Source organism: Antedon mediterranea, chromosome 10 (genome assembly GCF_964355755.1).
Source record: "Antedon mediterranea chromosome 10, ecAntMedi1.1, whole genome shotgun sequence".
In the NCBI taxonomy this organism is placed as follows: domain Eukaryota; kingdom Metazoa; phylum Echinodermata; class Crinoidea; order Comatulida; family Antedonidae; genus Antedon; species Antedon mediterranea.
This window is the reverse complement of record NC_092679.1, coordinates 6,572,612-6,589,885: the sequence shown is the minus strand read 5'-3', so window position 1 is coordinate 6,589,885 and position 17,274 is coordinate 6,572,612. Positions and strand designations below refer to the sequence as shown.

Below are 17,274 nucleotides of genomic sequence, written 5' to 3'. Positions count from 1 at the left end.
ACACGCCGTAGACTCACATTAAATAGTACGCAGCTGAATAAGCGGCGAAGTGAAACGACGTAAAAATCGGCGGCGTCAACTGTACGGTACTGGTCAACTACAGTAATTAAAAGTACCAATTGTTCTATTGTTTAAAACGTTCAACGGTCAATATTGGTCCTTTGCATTTTATTCAGTAGAAAATGCATTATAAATCTCAAAATAGTCCCATGAAAGTTAATACTGTACCAATTTTTATTCCCGGATCATATTTCAAATAAAGGTGAACAGTTAAAAAAAATTAAAAGAAGTTAAGTGGGGTTAAAAATGTCAAGTATGTACACTTTGTGTAGTGGCAGTGATTAGAAGTAACTATTACCTACCTTTGACAATTAGTACTGTACATCCAATTATAGTTCACTACAATAACTATGATATAATGTCAATGAAAGCTCTTTAGAAAATGAATCAAATAGGTCAATAGTGTCTAATAGCGCAAGTACAACAAGCGTACAATATAATTGTTACATCTATGGAATAATAACTGGTTTATACCAGTTGATATCTTGCCTCTCTGCCTGCCGTACTCTGACATCGATTTCTTAGAACACTTGAGAATACTCAAGGGGAGCCCACAACCACCAGATGACTAGCCAGTGTTCATAACTCTAGACCTTCAAGCTTGTCTGATTGCTAGCGGTAGATTGATGCCCAATTTACCATGCCCAACTACTGACGCCTACCCTACACTACAAGTCTGGCTATCTAAACTTTTGTCATTGCCAACGACGTAAGCACAACGCAATTGAGTTGACCAATCACAATTGACAGTTAGTATGATTCGTCGCATCGTGATTGGTTAAATTACGTGCGGTGCGCTTTACGTTAAGTGGTAATAAAGATGTAGGGCTTTAAAAACAACAATTAGAATTCTTTGCTACTAACAGAAAGTACGTCAGAATTTGACCGATTATAATCGTCACTGGATCGTGTTCTACCAGTTCCTATCGTTGACTGGTAAATGTCTGAATCTCCAGTTAAGAATTCCGATTGCAAACTAGATCCGCCGGTTGCTAAGTTCATCGACACATCAACATTTTGTTTAATCTTCTTTGGCAGAGGAGACTTTGAAGAAAGCACTGGTTTGGGTATCGCTAAACTTCCCTTCTGTAGTCTGCTGGCATGTGGCACCGGCTGCCTTAAACTAACTTGACTTGCAGATGATTCTTCTGGCGACGATGATGTTGTACTGAGAGAGGCAAGACTATCGATTCCGTAATCATCATCATCAACCACTCCAAGTGGTCCGGCATCTGGGTCTTCAAAATCATAAGAATACGTTCCTTCAAACTCAGCATATCCCAAAACATTCTTTCTATCTTGGTCATCTTCAACAGCATCAAAATCAGTCGAATAATTCTCTTCAAAATGTGCTCCTTCCAGAACATCTCCTTCATCATCCTCAGCTTCTTCAAATTCTTCAGATTTTGTTTTAAAATCGTCTTTTGACAAAACTTCAACTCTTCGTATTTGCTGCTTGCCTGGATAAACACTCACTGATTGGTTTGTGGCTAATTTCCTATCTTTACCGTCATAAGGTTTTCTTTCTTTATCAAAATCCATTCCCTCATCCTTTCCTTCTGGATTGTTTTGTTGAGACTCAGTTTCTACACTGAAACCAGGAACCTGTACAGTCTTCTTTGGGGAAACATGATTAACTGTAATATCACCAGCCTCTGATTGGTCAGTAAAGTCACTTGTTATGTTGGATTCATCGTCAAAAATTTCGTCATTTGAAACACTTGGTATATGTACCTCTATTATCCGACTGCTTGCCTCACTTTGATCTTTAAAAAACAAAATAAAGAAATGTAAAACAGCAACATAGTAGTTTACACACAACTCAAAATTGAAATGTTCTGAGTTGTGGCTAGAGAAGTCAAGTGGTGGGGAAACTATTAATTTTCAGGGTGCCCAGAGGTTTCTTTGGCTGGGTGCAAGGCTCTAAAATAACCATTAGACTAGCTGAAAGTCTTTAAAGGTGGGATGCACAGCCAAGCATTTCTATACATTTTCATACACAAACATAAGCCAACAAGCAGTATAGTGAGCTTTTCTTTGATGCAGAAATAAAATTACCTTTAGAGCTATGACAACTATTTTCTTCATTTACTGACTCTTCTTGATCAGTACTTTTATCAATACCTCTAACACTCATATAACTTTGAATTTCATCTTTTACTTCAGATGTTCTTTCTGTATTACTCTTGCTTGACAAACTTTCTTTTGATTGCCTAGGTGCTGGTACAGGTCTCTGTCTTGGTTGAACATAAAGTGTTTCATTTTCCTTGTTGCTTTCCAACTCGTCTTTCTCTACAAAATAATATGCCATAAATTAAATTATAGTCAAAAAGGAATTACGGACGATCGACGACTAAACTATGTTCATTCAGTGCGGATGCGGGAATATTGGGACATCCTCGCTCCTCACCTCTATACAGGTTTGAAGGTTCAGGCGATAACCAACGACACATTGATTGACCTGACCTTAGGTTGGTCGTCAGTCCTAGCAAAAAACTAATAACAGGTTGCTGTATAGTAAAGTTCTGTCTACACTATCAAACTAGTTTGACAAAAAAAGTATGATGTGCCCAAATATGGTAGCGATATGTCCAAGTATTGTTATCACATAAATTTGATAATGTAGACAGAGCTTTACACACTAGACTTACCTTGAGCAAATGCATCAAATCTATCTCTTCCTTTTCTGTGCCCTTTCTCTTTCTGAGATGTCAGTAGGGTTTTGTAAGTGGACCCCATCCTTCCATTGTTCTTCTGTTGTCTTGATTCCTCTTTCTCTAGAGTCTTAAGCTGCTCCGGGTTGTTCATTTGAAGTCTGAGCTTCTGAGAGTGTGTCATACCAAATGTTAATTTAGACTTCTTCTTAGATGAAGTAGGTCGTTTATTTCTCGCATCTTTCACTTTATCAGTATGTTTCAACCTATCTTCTTTTTCTGACTCATTTTCCACGCCTACCATTTCATCATTCATTCTTAGAGGAACAGTCGGTGTTCTTACACTCTGGTGATGTGATGGATGACTTGGCTGCACTACTAGTGGACGATTACTTTGAAGAACAGAAAGCTCCCTCATTAGGGCAGCTAAAATTGGTAGGTTCTGGTTGATAAGACTGGATGTAATACTTCTAACATCTGGAGAACTCTGAACGCCAACCGATTGTGTTTGTGGTTTTGAATCAATAACTGCTGGTTTAGAGCGATTTCTTCTGTGAACTTTTCTGACTGATTGTTGACTAATATCTGATGGAAAGATGTAATGAGTTTCTACAAAACCAACAGATGAATCTTCACTTTCTTCTGGTTCTGGTTTAGAATCTTTTTTTTTAGATGTCTGATTAATTTTCTTTTGTAAATCTTCGCATTTAGAATTAAAGAAAAGAGGCGGTGGACATAGAGTATTGCTTACGAAAAGACCTAAATCGTCATCTTTAGGTTGTTTTTCCGCATCATGTACATAATGTTTATGTTCTGTATGTGCTCTAGGCTTCACCAGTCGTCGTCGGGTTTGAGTCGAAGATGACCGTAATAAATTACTGGTTACCTTTGCAGTTTCTCTTTCTCTTGAACGTTCATCAACAATAGACAGCTCTTCTAAGTTCTGCAGTACAATATTCTCTTTTTGCTTAGGAGTTGGCAACACTGTTTTTTCAGCAATATCTGCAGTAGTTTTAGAAGAAACTGGTTTGGTGATTGAAGATTCAGGGATGTGTGATATTAAACCGGCTCCGAGACTTAACAGTTTAAATCCAAGTGAGACGTAACCAATTTCACTTCCCATTAAGCTATAAACTTTGTAAATGTCCTTGACACCATGAACAGTTGGAACAGATATACCAGTCCTCTCCACATCGGCTTTAATCTTCTGTATGGTATTCTGTAGCGGGACAGAACAATTTCCGACAAGTTTTGGTACAGTTGGCCACATGTCAAGCACCATGACATAAAGAGGCGTGTTGCTTAAATGTCCCACCAAATTGTCAATGTTTGATTTAAATAAGCAAGATTTTCCTTTCTTGAAAACAAAGTTTCCTCTGTGGTCTTTAAGTTCTTTCAACTGAGATGGCATTGGGCCTTCTGGTTGATTTTCAGAGATCGTGTCTTTTACTCTTTGAACATTAACTGGACTCATGTGATGTAAAAGTAATGTTGGGTAGTCCATCAACCGGAATGCTACCGCTGGTATTCTGCAGATAACACCAGATGCCTGCACACGAACAAACTCTACATCCAGTTCAAGAGAAAACAAGGTTTCCAGTTCAGCCATTCCTGAAGAAAAAAATTAACCTAAAGATTTCAATATACTATCTCGAGTACCACTGCCAGTATGCATTGTATGGATGGAGGAATAAAAATACAGTAGTGTACCTAAAACACACACTTTTACGGACCGGTATTCGCAAGCAAGCGCATGTTTTTAATTTTTATACATAATGAAGTTCTAATTTTATATGTATACTAATATGTGGGGATTTATATAGAGAAGTCAGTTCCTCCTGTACTGTAATATTATGCGGTGATAACTTTAGAAATTTGGGGCGAAGTGACCATGGCTGAAGCAGACTCTCTACGACAACCGACATGTACCCATCGCCTCTTAAATTAAAGAATCCAGTAGGCCTACACCGAAAAGGCTTAGCTTACACTAAGAGTTAAAACGTATGCCCAGTAACGTTACAAATACTATATTAATTTGGAGTTTCATCAAAACTTCATTAAAAAAATCTTACCTATAAAATCATACCAAGTGCTTTGGAAATGTTGTTTTAATAAGTAAATTTCAAGTTGAACATCGCGCTCTCGATTCGTTGTTTCACACAAAAAAAATACTCAAAACAATTCGAAACGCCCCCAACGTCACACTGTGGTTGAAGAACAATTTGTTACGTTTTTTTTATGTTGCGTAAAATATTTTATGTATAGCTAGAGACTATATATTATTATTTTATGAATATGATCTGAATCAAAAACTTATTTTATTTCGAAGGCGCTGCAAGATAGATAGAAGTACAGACAGTCAGTAAAATAGCTCTTTTTTCTGTGTTGTTATTTATGGCAAGCATTGTAATTTTCATTAGGCCTATGAATACTATTAAAAGGATCTATAGGCCCGGTTGCGTTTTCAATTATTAATTAGGCCTCTGCTAAATAAAATTAGGTTTATAACAATTCATTTTTTTAAAGATCATGGAACATGGTATTTGATGTATAACGTTTTTTGGCTGATTTGGGTCTGAATATGTTGATTTTATTAGTACGTTTTGATAAAATAAATTCTATAAGCGTAAATTATGAATTTTTTATGATTTACATACATCGGAGTTTATATCTCCGAAGTCGAATTTGGAAGCAGGAAATCCAAGGCGATAAATCGTGACGTCATAAGATGAACACACTGCTGCACTGCTGGTCGCGACGCATCTCTCTTGTATACAAACTGTACTGTATCGGCAAGATGTCAACACGTATTCAGTGTACGATCTCGACAGTTCGGAGTCTGATTTTGAAGAGGAAACTATCCATTATGAATTCGAAATTGATGAAGATGAAGGAGACGACGTTATGGATACGCAAGAAAGTGTTATTGAATGCAATTATTTAATTCAACCGTAGGCCTATATGAGAGCCCGATCTCACCGATTCTGAAGGCGAGGCGGACCAACGCGAAGGCGGCGAAGAACGTCGTGGGGAAATTGACCAGACCAACAATACATGGTCTTAGGCCTAGGCCTAGGTTTACATTTTCAATTACGGACCCAAACTTTGGAATGGTTAGTTACAGTCAGTTATACGAATGCATTATTATCGTGTTTTTAAACGCAATAAAAAATTAGTAAAACTGAAGTTGTTGTGTCGATTAACTAAATAAAAGGTAGGCCTAGGTAGTACTTCTTTCTAGTATAGGCCTAGTAGAGTAGTAGGCCTAGGTGATTAATTCGGTTTTAAAATCAGCAACACAAAGGGCCTAGGCTAGTAGTACTGTGTTGAAAGCCCCAGCATAATAGTTCAGGTGGGGAGTTGTTCTGCCCTCATAAAAATAAAGCTTGTGCACAAGCTGACTGCAATAATTTGTAAGTTGCATGACAGATTGCACTATATTCTCTATTGATTTGAACAAAAATTGAACCATTTGAAATTTGCTTTAGAAAAGTCAAATTATAAATTATATAATCTTATTGCACTTTTACAAATGATTTTGTTCTTACAGTACCGTATTATTATTTCGCAGGGTATGTGGATGACCTCATCTTGGAGGTAATGAGCATTGTTGAAGGGACAGCAGAAGATGTTGATGTTGTTGATGCGCCACCCCAACTCTGTTCAGGATTTGAACGCCCCGACAAAGAGACCGCTATTGCCAACCACTTCACAAGATTTCCAAATGTGAACAACTAAGGCAAAAATTATGCAGTAAATAAATCAGCAGCCAAAAGGTCCACTGATCAACTTCAAATAAGAAGTATAATACATACTCCAAGAAATGAGATACATTCCATCATGCTTTTTATTATAAATCATTATTTCGTTTTTTTAGTGAAAGATTCAAAGCCATTTGTTTATGTGGATACAGCGCCACAATCCAGAGCCAACAGTTTTATAAACAAAATAATCACTTGTGTGCATAATTTTTTAATAAATTGTGTCAGAGAAATGTATATTTTATTTCTATTTGATCATTTTATTTCTATCAGATACAGTGTACAATACTTTCCTTTATGAAGTACAGTAAATAATTGTATGTGGTTAATTGTAATCTCAATACAAGTTGGTGCTAAATGTTTACTCAATCCAAAAATCCAGCAAACTGGAAATCATCTTCCATACTACTACTAAGACTACCCTTAGGTTTCGGCCCAAAAACCCCCAACACCATCTGGCGAGTTGCCGGTACGCAATATGTCTCAGACGTTTATGTTTTGAGGCTTCAACAGGTGTGTCATACTGTTGGCGGTAATGCAGCCATGCAATTTCCAACACATGCAAATTCAAACAGGCAGCAGTGAATCCAGGATGTTCAGTGATGCATATGTAGGCTTCTCCGTATTGTAAATTGTCTGACCTTCCTCCAGCCTATGATTAATAAATAATAGGGCCTACTTCCTGGCAACATCGACATTCGCGATACGTGGGTAGCATCTGGCAATGGCCACAATCACACCTGTATTATAAAAACAAAAATATTTTGTAATAATAATATTGTAGCGCTCTAGAGCGCTACAATATTCTGAGATGTCACAATTTATAGGGCGCTATATTAAATATTTTTAAAGTTTTAGTGATTATTAATGATTAATTTAATGTATTGTGTGTGAAATAGGAAAATAAATCTGCATCTTGGCTAGCCTTAGGGGTGGGCCTATCTATCTAGGCCTACCCTAGGCCTATTTCAAACAACAAAGTGCAAATTTGTTAAATAAAATGGTCAGTCTAATACCGTAATGTACATTTTTGCTTTCTACGATTCAATTTAGCCTAATCTTTATTTTGTTAAAAAAATTCAATCTAGGCCGTAGGCTTATAGACGATAGCCGGCCGTAGGCTTATAGACGATAGCCGACCGTCGCCGGTGAGAGGGCTAGCCGCATGAATTGGAGTAAAGTACAGTAGGGCCTAGCCTCTATCTAGGCTAGGGGTAGGCCTAACTAAGCCACAATACAAACACTGGCATGACGGAAGAATATCGTAGTTTAGTTATCTACTAGGGAATTGTTAATTATACAATAAAGTTATACATTAATTTTTAATAAAAGAGATAGTACTACTAACCAATTTAATAACTGGGTTTGAAGTTGAATATTCTCTGCTTGAATTGTAGGTAGGCCTAGGCCTAGCTAGGTCACCGTCGCCATCTTCTGATGATGAAGAATCGTCAGAACTACAATCGGGCTCGTACATGTACGGCCGAATTAATTTCATCGACATTCCATTCAATATTTCGATTGTTAAACAAAATAGTTTCTCCTTCATTCTCCTCAGTTTTGCATTCCACTATCAATGTTTCCTCTTCTAATTCCTCTGACGAAGAACTGTCAAAATCATACGCAATACGTGTTGACATCCTAGTTTGTACAGTGTACAGCTCAGGCGGGCGAAAAAGTTTCTTCATCTTATGACGTCACTATCAGAGGTTACCGGAAAATGCCGAAAAAACCCGAATAGTCGTGAACTGAGAGCAGTTGCGCGAAATAGCAGAAAACACTTTAATTATGTCCTGAAAACTTTTAATTTATTGTCTGTTTAATATCCATCAAGGAGAACAACTATAATACTACTATTTTACATAAACATCAAATACCATGTTCCATGATCTTTAACAGCAATTTACATATGTCATTTTTCGTTGCCATGGGGTCAATACAAAGACAATTGACCAATCAGCGAACTAGACAATTACTCATTGCCTGAGCGTATCATTGATTAGATCAGTGACGCATATAACACGATGTCGAACAAGTAGTCCCGTGTGGTCTAGTGGTTAGGATTCGTGGTTTTCACCCACGCGGCCCGGGTTCGATTCCCGGCACGGGAAACTTCCTTTTTATTTTAAATACTTATTTTTAAACTTTAAAATTTAGAATATATTTTAAAGTAACTGTCGACAGAAAGTATCACACTAAGTTTTTTTTTCTTATCAAAAATATTCAGATGTAATTTTCTTTTCAAATAGGGAACGCAAGAAAACGTAATCCGTAAGTATGTACGGGATCCGTATGTACAATATCACAATAGTTTCTTGTGTGAAAATAATTTATTGTACAGTAATTAAATGTAATATATACAGATTAATATTAAACAAACAATTTCCTCCAAAATTATATACAATATTATATAAAAATTTCATTTATATTATTTTCTTAAAATATTAATTTCAACATATTAATATTAAACCATTCTACACTTATATTAATTTACTTAGTATAAATCAGATCAGTAGCTATTTTCACACAATTTTGAATTACCTTTTTATAAATCAATCAATGCAAAATTAAATTAAAAAACCCATAATTATAAAAAAATAATAAATAATAGTATAAGTACATTTTACAACCCATCCAAAAACAAAAACAAAAACACAAATTAGGACCAGTCATGTTTGACCCACAAAATCTAAACTGGTGAATTAAACAAACCGTAGTAGGCTAAAAAATTAACAAAAATAATCCGACTTCTGGAAGCTGCTAAACTAAACCCAAACACATCAATTTTGCTTGCGCTCATAAGTTTAGTATGGACAGCAACTAAGTGAGGTGAGCATTGTTGATTGGAGGAAAGCTGTACACTCCCCATACTAATGAGTATGGACAGCCAACTAGGACATATAATTTTAGTCATCTTCCATATCAGAAAACACATCAGTCACAGCATGTGATACATCTGTCAGCTGCCTACTAAGACCTGTTAAAAAAAACACATTTTAATTAATGTTCTAATGTTAATTAACAAATTGAATAACAAATGATAAAAGCCAGTATGTTATATCATCTTCATCGTTATGATTTCCCTCAATCATCATGTTGATTATCACAGAACTATTGTAGTGGCAGTATTCACAGCTGTTTTAGGGTTTAGCTTCAATTGTGAAAGATTATAATACCGCTAGCAACACAACTTATCTGAACCGGCCTCTAACTAAATAACAGTGCTAAAGTGAAAGGTTATTTACCATGTGGTGCTGGTGTACTATTCTTGGAAAGAGCACTTCCAAAAATTGACCTATTAAAAAAAATAATTTTAAATGCTGGTTTGATTAACCCTATAGATAAGTTCTGACTCATACAAGAACATAATGACATAGGCCTACATCAGTCTCAATGTGATAGATTTAATTAAAGCATCTAAGTTACCCTCTCCTAGACTCGATGTCCTCTCGCTCTTCGTCATGTTCTGATCCAACTGCTGCAAGTGTGTTTTGGTTGAATCCACTTAATGGTTCTCCCAATATACCAACTCTATAATACAAATACAACAGAAAATTACAAACAATTGAACATCTGGCCTCAGCAGAACAAAACAAATGCATGACGCTATTACAAAACATTCAAAGTACAGTCAAAATCAATAACATAGTAACTTACCTTTTAGAGAGTTTTGTACCAAATGCAATCTTGTCTTCATGAATATTCATATTTCTAAAGGGAAATCCAGATCTTATTTAATTTACAGTAAAAGAAAAATTAAAATTTAAGCTCACTAAGCCAGGTAGGTGATGAATTTGTAATTACCCTGAATGATTTGGTTTGTGAGTGTTGAACAACCAATTTGACTCTTCCTTTGGAGTTGGTAACACAGACACTAACATTGGTGATCTTTGGCTAAAACAAAAAAAGAACAACTTTATTACCAGTGAAAAACTTTTGTTACAAGAGTACAGGTACTGTATTTGTGGTCTTAGTAATTTAAAAATAATAGAGAGGTTTCGCAATCTTACGAATACGATAACGAAAACGGATACGTCACGCACACGTATTCGTTTTCGTAAGCCATAAAAAAATCTGTTTCGCATGGCAACGAAATATTGAGGCACGTCCAAAATATGACTGCGGTAAATTTGAGCGAAGTTGCTTGGTGCTTGGCTGCCTAGGCCTAGCGTAACATCAAAGCGAGTGAGGACTTTAAAAACTGCTATTTATCAAAATTGATTTGGCGTTTTAGTAAATTAATAGTAAATTACTTTCAATAAATCTATAATTATATTATAATCATGAATCATTCCTGATTCAAATGCAAAATGTGCAAATAGATCAAAAACTATACTCGTTTTGTAGTTACGAATATGACTGGTGATATTCGTCAACACGAATACGCTTTACGAATATGAAATGGGGATCAGCTCAAAAGTTTCATAAATGTATGACGTATCCGTTTTCGTTATCGTATTCGTAAGGTTGCAAAACCTCCCTAATGTTGCGGTACTTACTTAATAATTGAAGTGATGGCAGGGCGTTTTCTATAAAATAAAAGTACTGTATAATTGAAATAATATAATAATAACAGATGATTTCTAAAATACTAATATTCTGATTCAACTTCTCATTGTAACATAAGAAGGTGTAATTTTAACTTCAGTTATACTGGGTTTACAAACTAAACACCCATACAAAACTCACGGTTTCGTTTTTCTATGTTGTGCTGGTGCAAGAAAGTCACTCTTCCATTTCTCATAGTCAATTTCTGTTTGATATTTTTTCTCAGTATCGACTAAATCATCCTCTGCTGGTGCGTTCTTAACACGTAGTGCTGGGTTGAACACATCTGATCTAAGTAATCTGTAAGTAACAATATACCATAAAAACATTGTAAGCAGAATGACACAGTTGCAACCACCACAGCATTAGTAGAGGGCTTTCGGTTTGCCGCGACCTACAGTAGAACCTACGCAATGATGTGTCGTTGACACCAAAATGTATTTGTAGTTTAACAGAGCGTGGAAGCACATCCCACCTTCCCTGCAAGCAACGTCATAGCATGCATTAGGCATTTCTCTCCCTTAGCAGAATCAGTCCATTTCACCCGGGTTTTTTAAAAAATCCGGGTAATAAATCTTGGTCTGTTTTAAACAATTTACCAGTTCTGATTGTTTATCTTGACACACATGAGAGGCCAGCTGGAGTGCGACAGACACTTTACTACAGAAATTGCTGAAAACCATGTAGGAATTTTCATGAGCTGTCCAGGTGACCTTGTTGTAAATGACCTAATTGTACCCTTGGGTTATATTTGATGGGTAGTTAATATAATCAAATTACAATTGTGTGTTTTATGGGCTGACACTCTTGACAGGCCTGTGGACCATTTCTGCTAAGGGAGAGTCTTGTTGTCGCAAAACGAAAAATCATTCGTCTTTCTTTTACTGGAGAAATTTACCTTCCAACTTCTTTATGAATAACATCATAGTCTCTCCTTCTAAATGCAATCCAAACAACATAGACACAAAACTTATACAATGACTCATACATTAATCTATCTCTGTAAGTTGATGACACTCGACTTCTGAGAAACAAAAGTGATAAATACATTTGAAAAGATGTAAAAGCTAAAACATTCAATCAAAGTTGTTATAGGTTTAATAGCTTGATTCAATTATTAGATATGTTTTCTGATTAGTAAATTAAAGCAATTTATCATTGCTAAATTATTTTGTTATATAAATGTCTTACCCTCCACAGGCCATGTGATGGTGAGATTGCAATCCTAGGCCTAAGACAAGAACACAATAGCTCTGTGCTAGGCCTTTCTGAGTAGCATCCATCCTACCAATTATGCTTGCCATTTCTTTCTTTTCCTTTTGGCTAGGTTCACTAAATTTAAATAGAAAAACGTTTTTCTTTTATTATTATTTATTTATACTGGGTCAGTAACCTCTTCAATGACAATGACTGGCCTTCCAGAGGACCCAGTTATGATGAATGGCTGTGAGTGCCAGTGGCTGTGTGTGTACTAGTACACCGGGGTCACCCCTTACTCGTCTGGGAAGATGTACTAGGTTCTTTAAACAACAAACTGCACCAACTAATGTCTTGCTTACTTACGTGGTCATAGGTTTTGGTTTATTCTCAAGAGCAATCTTATCAAAGAACGATGCAAAATAGTTGAGAAGGCCAAGTAAAAACACATCAAATTGTTCAAGACTAAAAGACAAATTTGTATGAAACATTCAGATACAGTACACAATCATTGATTTTTAATTTTAATATTAAATATTGGAGTGTGGTTAACATGCTTTCCTTCCAATCTTAGGGTCCAGGGTTCAATCCTGAGTGTCATGGTTGTAACTCACAACTCTTTCAACTCCAATCCCTAAGTCTCAAATAGGACTTTAGTTTATAAGCATGATGATACATTATAAAATAGTTTTTCCATCCTGCAATTTGCGAGTTGCTTGCTGTTGGTTGCGCATAAAATAAAAAACAATCGTAAGAGACAATATAGTACATTTTTAAATTGTGTTTATTTAATGATTTAAAATGTATTCTTACCTTAATAAACTCATTTCAAAAAGCTCAGTTGAAAAATTCACTTCATTTAAACTTGCGAGTGTAACATCTATTAGAAACAAAAGAATAAAATTTATGTTAAAAATTCTGATTGCTTTAGCATGACGTATCATTTATTGTGAATTATAAGTGAACTTTTGGTTTTTTTAAACTACAAAATGGACAATTTAAAGTTAGATATTATATTCTTTATTTACAGTATTTACTTTAGGACACATCACCTTTAGAATTCACAAAACACAGTCCAAAAAAACCATAACATCGACATTAAAAGTATGTACAGTATAAAATATTAGTTTGGTCATGTTGTTTTCGTGAATACAAAAAATACAAAACACACATAAATAATAAATGAACTTTTACCTTTTATTCTTTCAAGCGTCACAGTAGTTTCCTTGGTTGCTCCCTTCATATTTGATTTATTAGTCAGTCCCCGATGACCTCTTCCCCCAGCTCCCTGACCTTTCTCCATCTTGACTGGTGTAGCTCTAATGTATTCAAAAGAAAATGCATTATTAATTGAGGGAAAAGTTTTCATTCCAATTCAATTTAGTTTTTTCCTGGTTAAATAATTTTGAGTAATTAGATAATATTGTCCCCTAAAGATTTTTTTTTTCTAATTGTTTTTTTTTAAATGCCATTTCAGTGTCACCTAATAGTTCACTCTGACTTCTTTTTTTAAATCTTTTTATAAGTGAAATAATTTTTTTTTTTTTACATAAGTGAATAACCAATTAAAATTACAAAATAGTCTATTTAAAGTCTGATTTTATTATACTTCATTTTTCATTTATTTTGGGCTTATTATCATAAAGTATTCTTCTATTTATTTTAATATAGAAAATAATAATTACTAAATAATTAGATAAAAAAGAAACATAAAAAATATATATCAAAATACCTGTCTCTCTTTCCTGCATCAGCGAATGTAATATTTTTTGATCGCCTGTTTTTTCTATCCTTTTCATTGATATGAGTTATGCTGGGATGAGAATGAAGAAAATGCTTAAAAAATGAAATGGTTATGATACGCAATTGTTTAAAAAAAACCTTTAACAAAATTGGGACTGCTTAAATTTAAAAGTTTATTTTCCATATAAAAAAAAGAAAGCAAAAATTGTGAAAAATGTTTAAAATTGAATTAAATAAATTTACTGGATTTTGAGTTCTATTAATTATAATAAAAAAAAAGTAGGTTCCGCCCGGGTTCGAACCGGGGACCTTCTGCGTGTAAAGCAGACGTGATAACCACTACACCACGAAACCATTGTTAAATTAATTGGATTTCTAAACATCATGAGCATACTTTGCTTGGAATTCCAGCGTCTGTGTTTCGTCTTTCCAGTACCAATGGCCTTTGCTAGGAGACGGAGTCTAATGGGAGGAAAAAGGAAAAAATCTTTAATTTAATATTAGGAAATGTTCAAAAACTGGCCTTTCAGTGTATCTGATAAGTGAGAGACTCTCTGTCTCTCTGAAAAGAGGCGTTCTAATTTTTATTTTCGCCGTATCGCGGATGCGACCGAACTTTAAATTGTAGTTTTAGTAGTAAAACAAGTAATTCAATTCAATGAGATAGACATATATATAATATACATTAGTTTTTTTACTTTCTGTATAAATGCATTTGAAAACTTACGCTTACAACCTCTTGTTTTGCCATAGTTAGGCCTAGGCTAGGCCTATACCGTTCAAAATTGTGACTGAAATTTGACTCCGCTTTCTCTATTTATCATAGCAACCTCCTGAGGGCGGTATATCAATAAACTCTCTCTCTGATGAATACTTTAATTAATAGAAATAGAATATGAAAAAGTTGAACTGTATTAACTGACATATTACTATTTACTACAATTTTTAGTAAAAGAAATGCGCTTAATAGCGTAATCGATAGCACGAAATAATTGATTATTTTTATACGTACGACGTACACATGCGCTACACACATTAATATATGCGGCCCAGAACGAATTTAAAGCCATTCAATTAGTTTCTATTTTTAGCACATGCCCAATGATTTATTTCAAAACAAAAATATTAAAAACAAAAGTTTTAAGTTTGTAGTTTTCACGTACCTCTTCAAAAGAGCTAAATGAGTGAAAAAGCATGTAGTTCTTGGGAATCTTTTCTCACAGGTATTTGTTTACATAGCGTGATCTATTTAGTTTGAAATAACATAATTATACAGTAGGCCTAGGCCTAGGCCTAGTTGTTTTCGAGTCATTCATTTAGGTAGCTAGGCCTAGTACTAGTAGTAGGCTAGCAGAGAGGAGGCAGATAGGATAGGCTAGGTGATGATTGTAAAGGGCAGACAGGACGTTTCTTTACGTAAGCTTTATTGTAATAAAATAAATTGTGGTTTTTTCATATATAGAAAATCTACTTAAAACTGGTTTAGTAGATGGAGTTTGTTTGCTGTCCAAACGAGGATGTAAACTGTATTCACAAGGAAAGCTAGAAAACATTGAAAAGGTGATTTTATTAAATATTATTTTATTTAATATTTATTATATCTCTATGCTCATAGAACTACAGTATGTCAATTTAATTAAATAATATAGCCAGAAATGGCTTTATTTTTTTAATCACATAAATAATCAATTTACAGTACAATATTTTTCAATTAATATTTTATAATTTATATACCAGTTTAAACTTGGTTTGCACTTTAGATTCAATGCACAAGCAACATTTCAGGTTTATCAGTGGGAACCAAGCTTTAACTAAAATATTGCAATATATTTTAACATTTATATATTTCTTTTTAAGTCTGAATGGAAGAGCCTTCAAGATGTGTGTAATTCTGGGCAGCAGGCAGTACAATGTGATACAATAGAGCTAGCAATAAACAGCAGAAGTGATAAAACTAAGTTTTATATTTACAATAAGACACTTAATAGGTACAGTGTTGTTTTGGATTCACTTCTGCAAAAATATTTTTAAGAAAGTGGTTAGGATACCAGCAGAATCAACGCAATTGAATGGTCAATTAAAAATCGCTCATGCATGCACATTTTTATAACCTCATATACAAAGTTTCACACCAATTTTTCCGACTGGTTGGCTGGCTTAATGGTGTGGTACTCTGCGGCTAGGGGTCTTCTAGTGGGTTTAGTAGGTTAAATTCTCAATCAATTTTGTAAATTTTTGTTTTAAATGAAAAAAATTGTATTGACCATCGTCTTTACCCACCATTGCCTAGAGGGATGTTTTTGTTTAGGTTTAAAATCTCGCTACAACGGGCAGTTGAGTTCCGGTGCTGGAATACTAACCATGTCATATTTTTAATAGAAAAGAAAAGCTTATTTGTGGGAGTTTAGTTATGTAAAGTGTATAATAAAGAAGATAAGATCATCTTTATGAGTCTGATCAATTTTAAATGGGCCTGATCGAGCGACCGTGCTCAAGTTCTTGATCTTCTGATAAACCTATATGAAATAGATGATATTGATAGGATTGTTGCACATTGCTGAAGTTAAGATCAAATGCCAATACAGTAGCAGTAAGAAGTCCTTCTTGTTCATTGTGGTAAATACATAAATAGAACAACACTAAACCCTCTTATTTGTTGTTGATAGCCTGTATGCCAAGAGCAGTGATGCTGGACTTATCATCTGTAGAATTCCAACTGGTTGCATCATTTGCTCCTACTCCTCACCGGTTATGAACAATAAAGCAGTCCTAGCTGTAGAAAGATTTGCAGATCTTCTGAAAGCCTGAGTGAAGCCATCTGGAATCAGGATGCCATTCCATCTTCTGCTCTTACACCTCACCAAACAATAAAGCCATTCTTGCCATGGTTACTAAAAGATGTGTAGTGGAAAATCAGTCCCTGGTGGAAAATATTTTAAATTTTTTAATCAACCTTTATTTTTATATAGTGTAAATAATTTGAATACAGTACAATTTAAATTGTATTTAAAAAAATTGTTAATTGATGAAATTTTGAATATCTTTTTTAAACAAAAATGTCCACACAGCCTTATAAAAAAGGCTCTAAATATTAATTACATTACAATTACAAACATTTCATATTGTATTGTTGTGGTAAAAAAATATATAAAAATGTACATACCTATTTGTAGTCTTGCATATTTGAATAAATAAATTTTGTAGGGCATATGATGATCATATTTGTATCGAGCTTGCTAATTAATCGTATAAAATTGAAAAAATTCATCTCCTTCCCAAAATGTTTTTGAAATCAAATTTTCGTTTTTCAT

At 34.6% G+C, this 17,274-nt stretch overlaps 3 protein-coding genes and 2 non-coding genes across 5 annotated transcripts; 2 read left to right on the top strand and 3 right to left on the bottom strand.

Annotated features, from left to right (window-relative positions):
• Positions 1 to 151: 151 nt before the first annotated feature.
• On the bottom strand, positions 152 to 4,824 carry LOC140060155 (uncharacterized). The gene is made up of 4 exons (XM_072106249.1): positions 4,787 to 4,824; positions 2,712 to 4,325; positions 2,119 to 2,352; positions 152 to 1,826 (listed from the first exon to the last, which is right to left on the bottom strand). Exons 2-4 carry the CDS (start codon positions 4,321 to 4,323, stop codon positions 904 to 906), a joined length of 2,769 nt encoding a protein of 922 aa, XP_071962350.1. The 5' UTR covers positions 4,324 to 4,325; positions 4,787 to 4,824; the 3' UTR covers positions 152 to 903.
• A 3,690-nt stretch (positions 4,825 to 8,514) lies between these two features.
• Trnae-uuc (transfer RNA glutamic acid (anticodon UUC)) lies at positions 8,515 to 8,586 on the top strand. Its single transcript has one exon. It is a non-coding gene; the product is annotated as a tRNA-Glu (tRNA).
• Positions 8,587 to 8,661: 75 nt separating this feature from the next.
• Positions 8,662 to 15,074, bottom strand: LOC140061119 (protein phosphatase 1 regulatory subunit 36-like). Its single transcript, XM_072107570.1, has 15 exons — positions 14,691 to 15,074; positions 14,358 to 14,425; positions 13,953 to 14,033; positions 13,415 to 13,539; positions 13,034 to 13,100; positions 12,587 to 12,685; positions 12,215 to 12,355; positions 11,922 to 12,047; positions 11,165 to 11,323; positions 10,975 to 11,004; positions 10,280 to 10,369; positions 10,133 to 10,186; positions 9,902 to 10,006; positions 9,721 to 9,770; positions 8,662 to 9,452 (listed from the first exon to the last, which is right to left on the bottom strand). Exons 1-15 carry the CDS (start codon positions 14,712 to 14,714, stop codon positions 9,382 to 9,384), a joined length of 1,290 nt encoding a protein of 429 aa, XP_071963671.1. The 5' UTR covers positions 14,715 to 15,074; the 3' UTR covers positions 8,662 to 9,381.
• Positions 14,245 to 14,317, bottom strand: Trnav-uac (transfer RNA valine (anticodon UAC)). The gene has a single exon. It is a non-coding gene; the product is annotated as a tRNA-Val (tRNA).
• LOC140061121 (uncharacterized) lies at positions 15,063 to 17,150 on the top strand. The gene is made up of 4 exons (XM_072107572.1): positions 15,063 to 15,186; positions 15,426 to 15,523; positions 15,821 to 15,951; positions 16,630 to 17,150. Exons 1-4 carry the CDS (start codon positions 15,144 to 15,146, stop codon positions 16,769 to 16,771), a joined length of 414 nt encoding a protein of 137 aa, XP_071963673.1. The 5' UTR covers positions 15,063 to 15,143; the 3' UTR covers positions 16,772 to 17,150.
• The last annotated feature ends 124 nt before the right edge of the window (positions 17,151 to 17,274 follow it).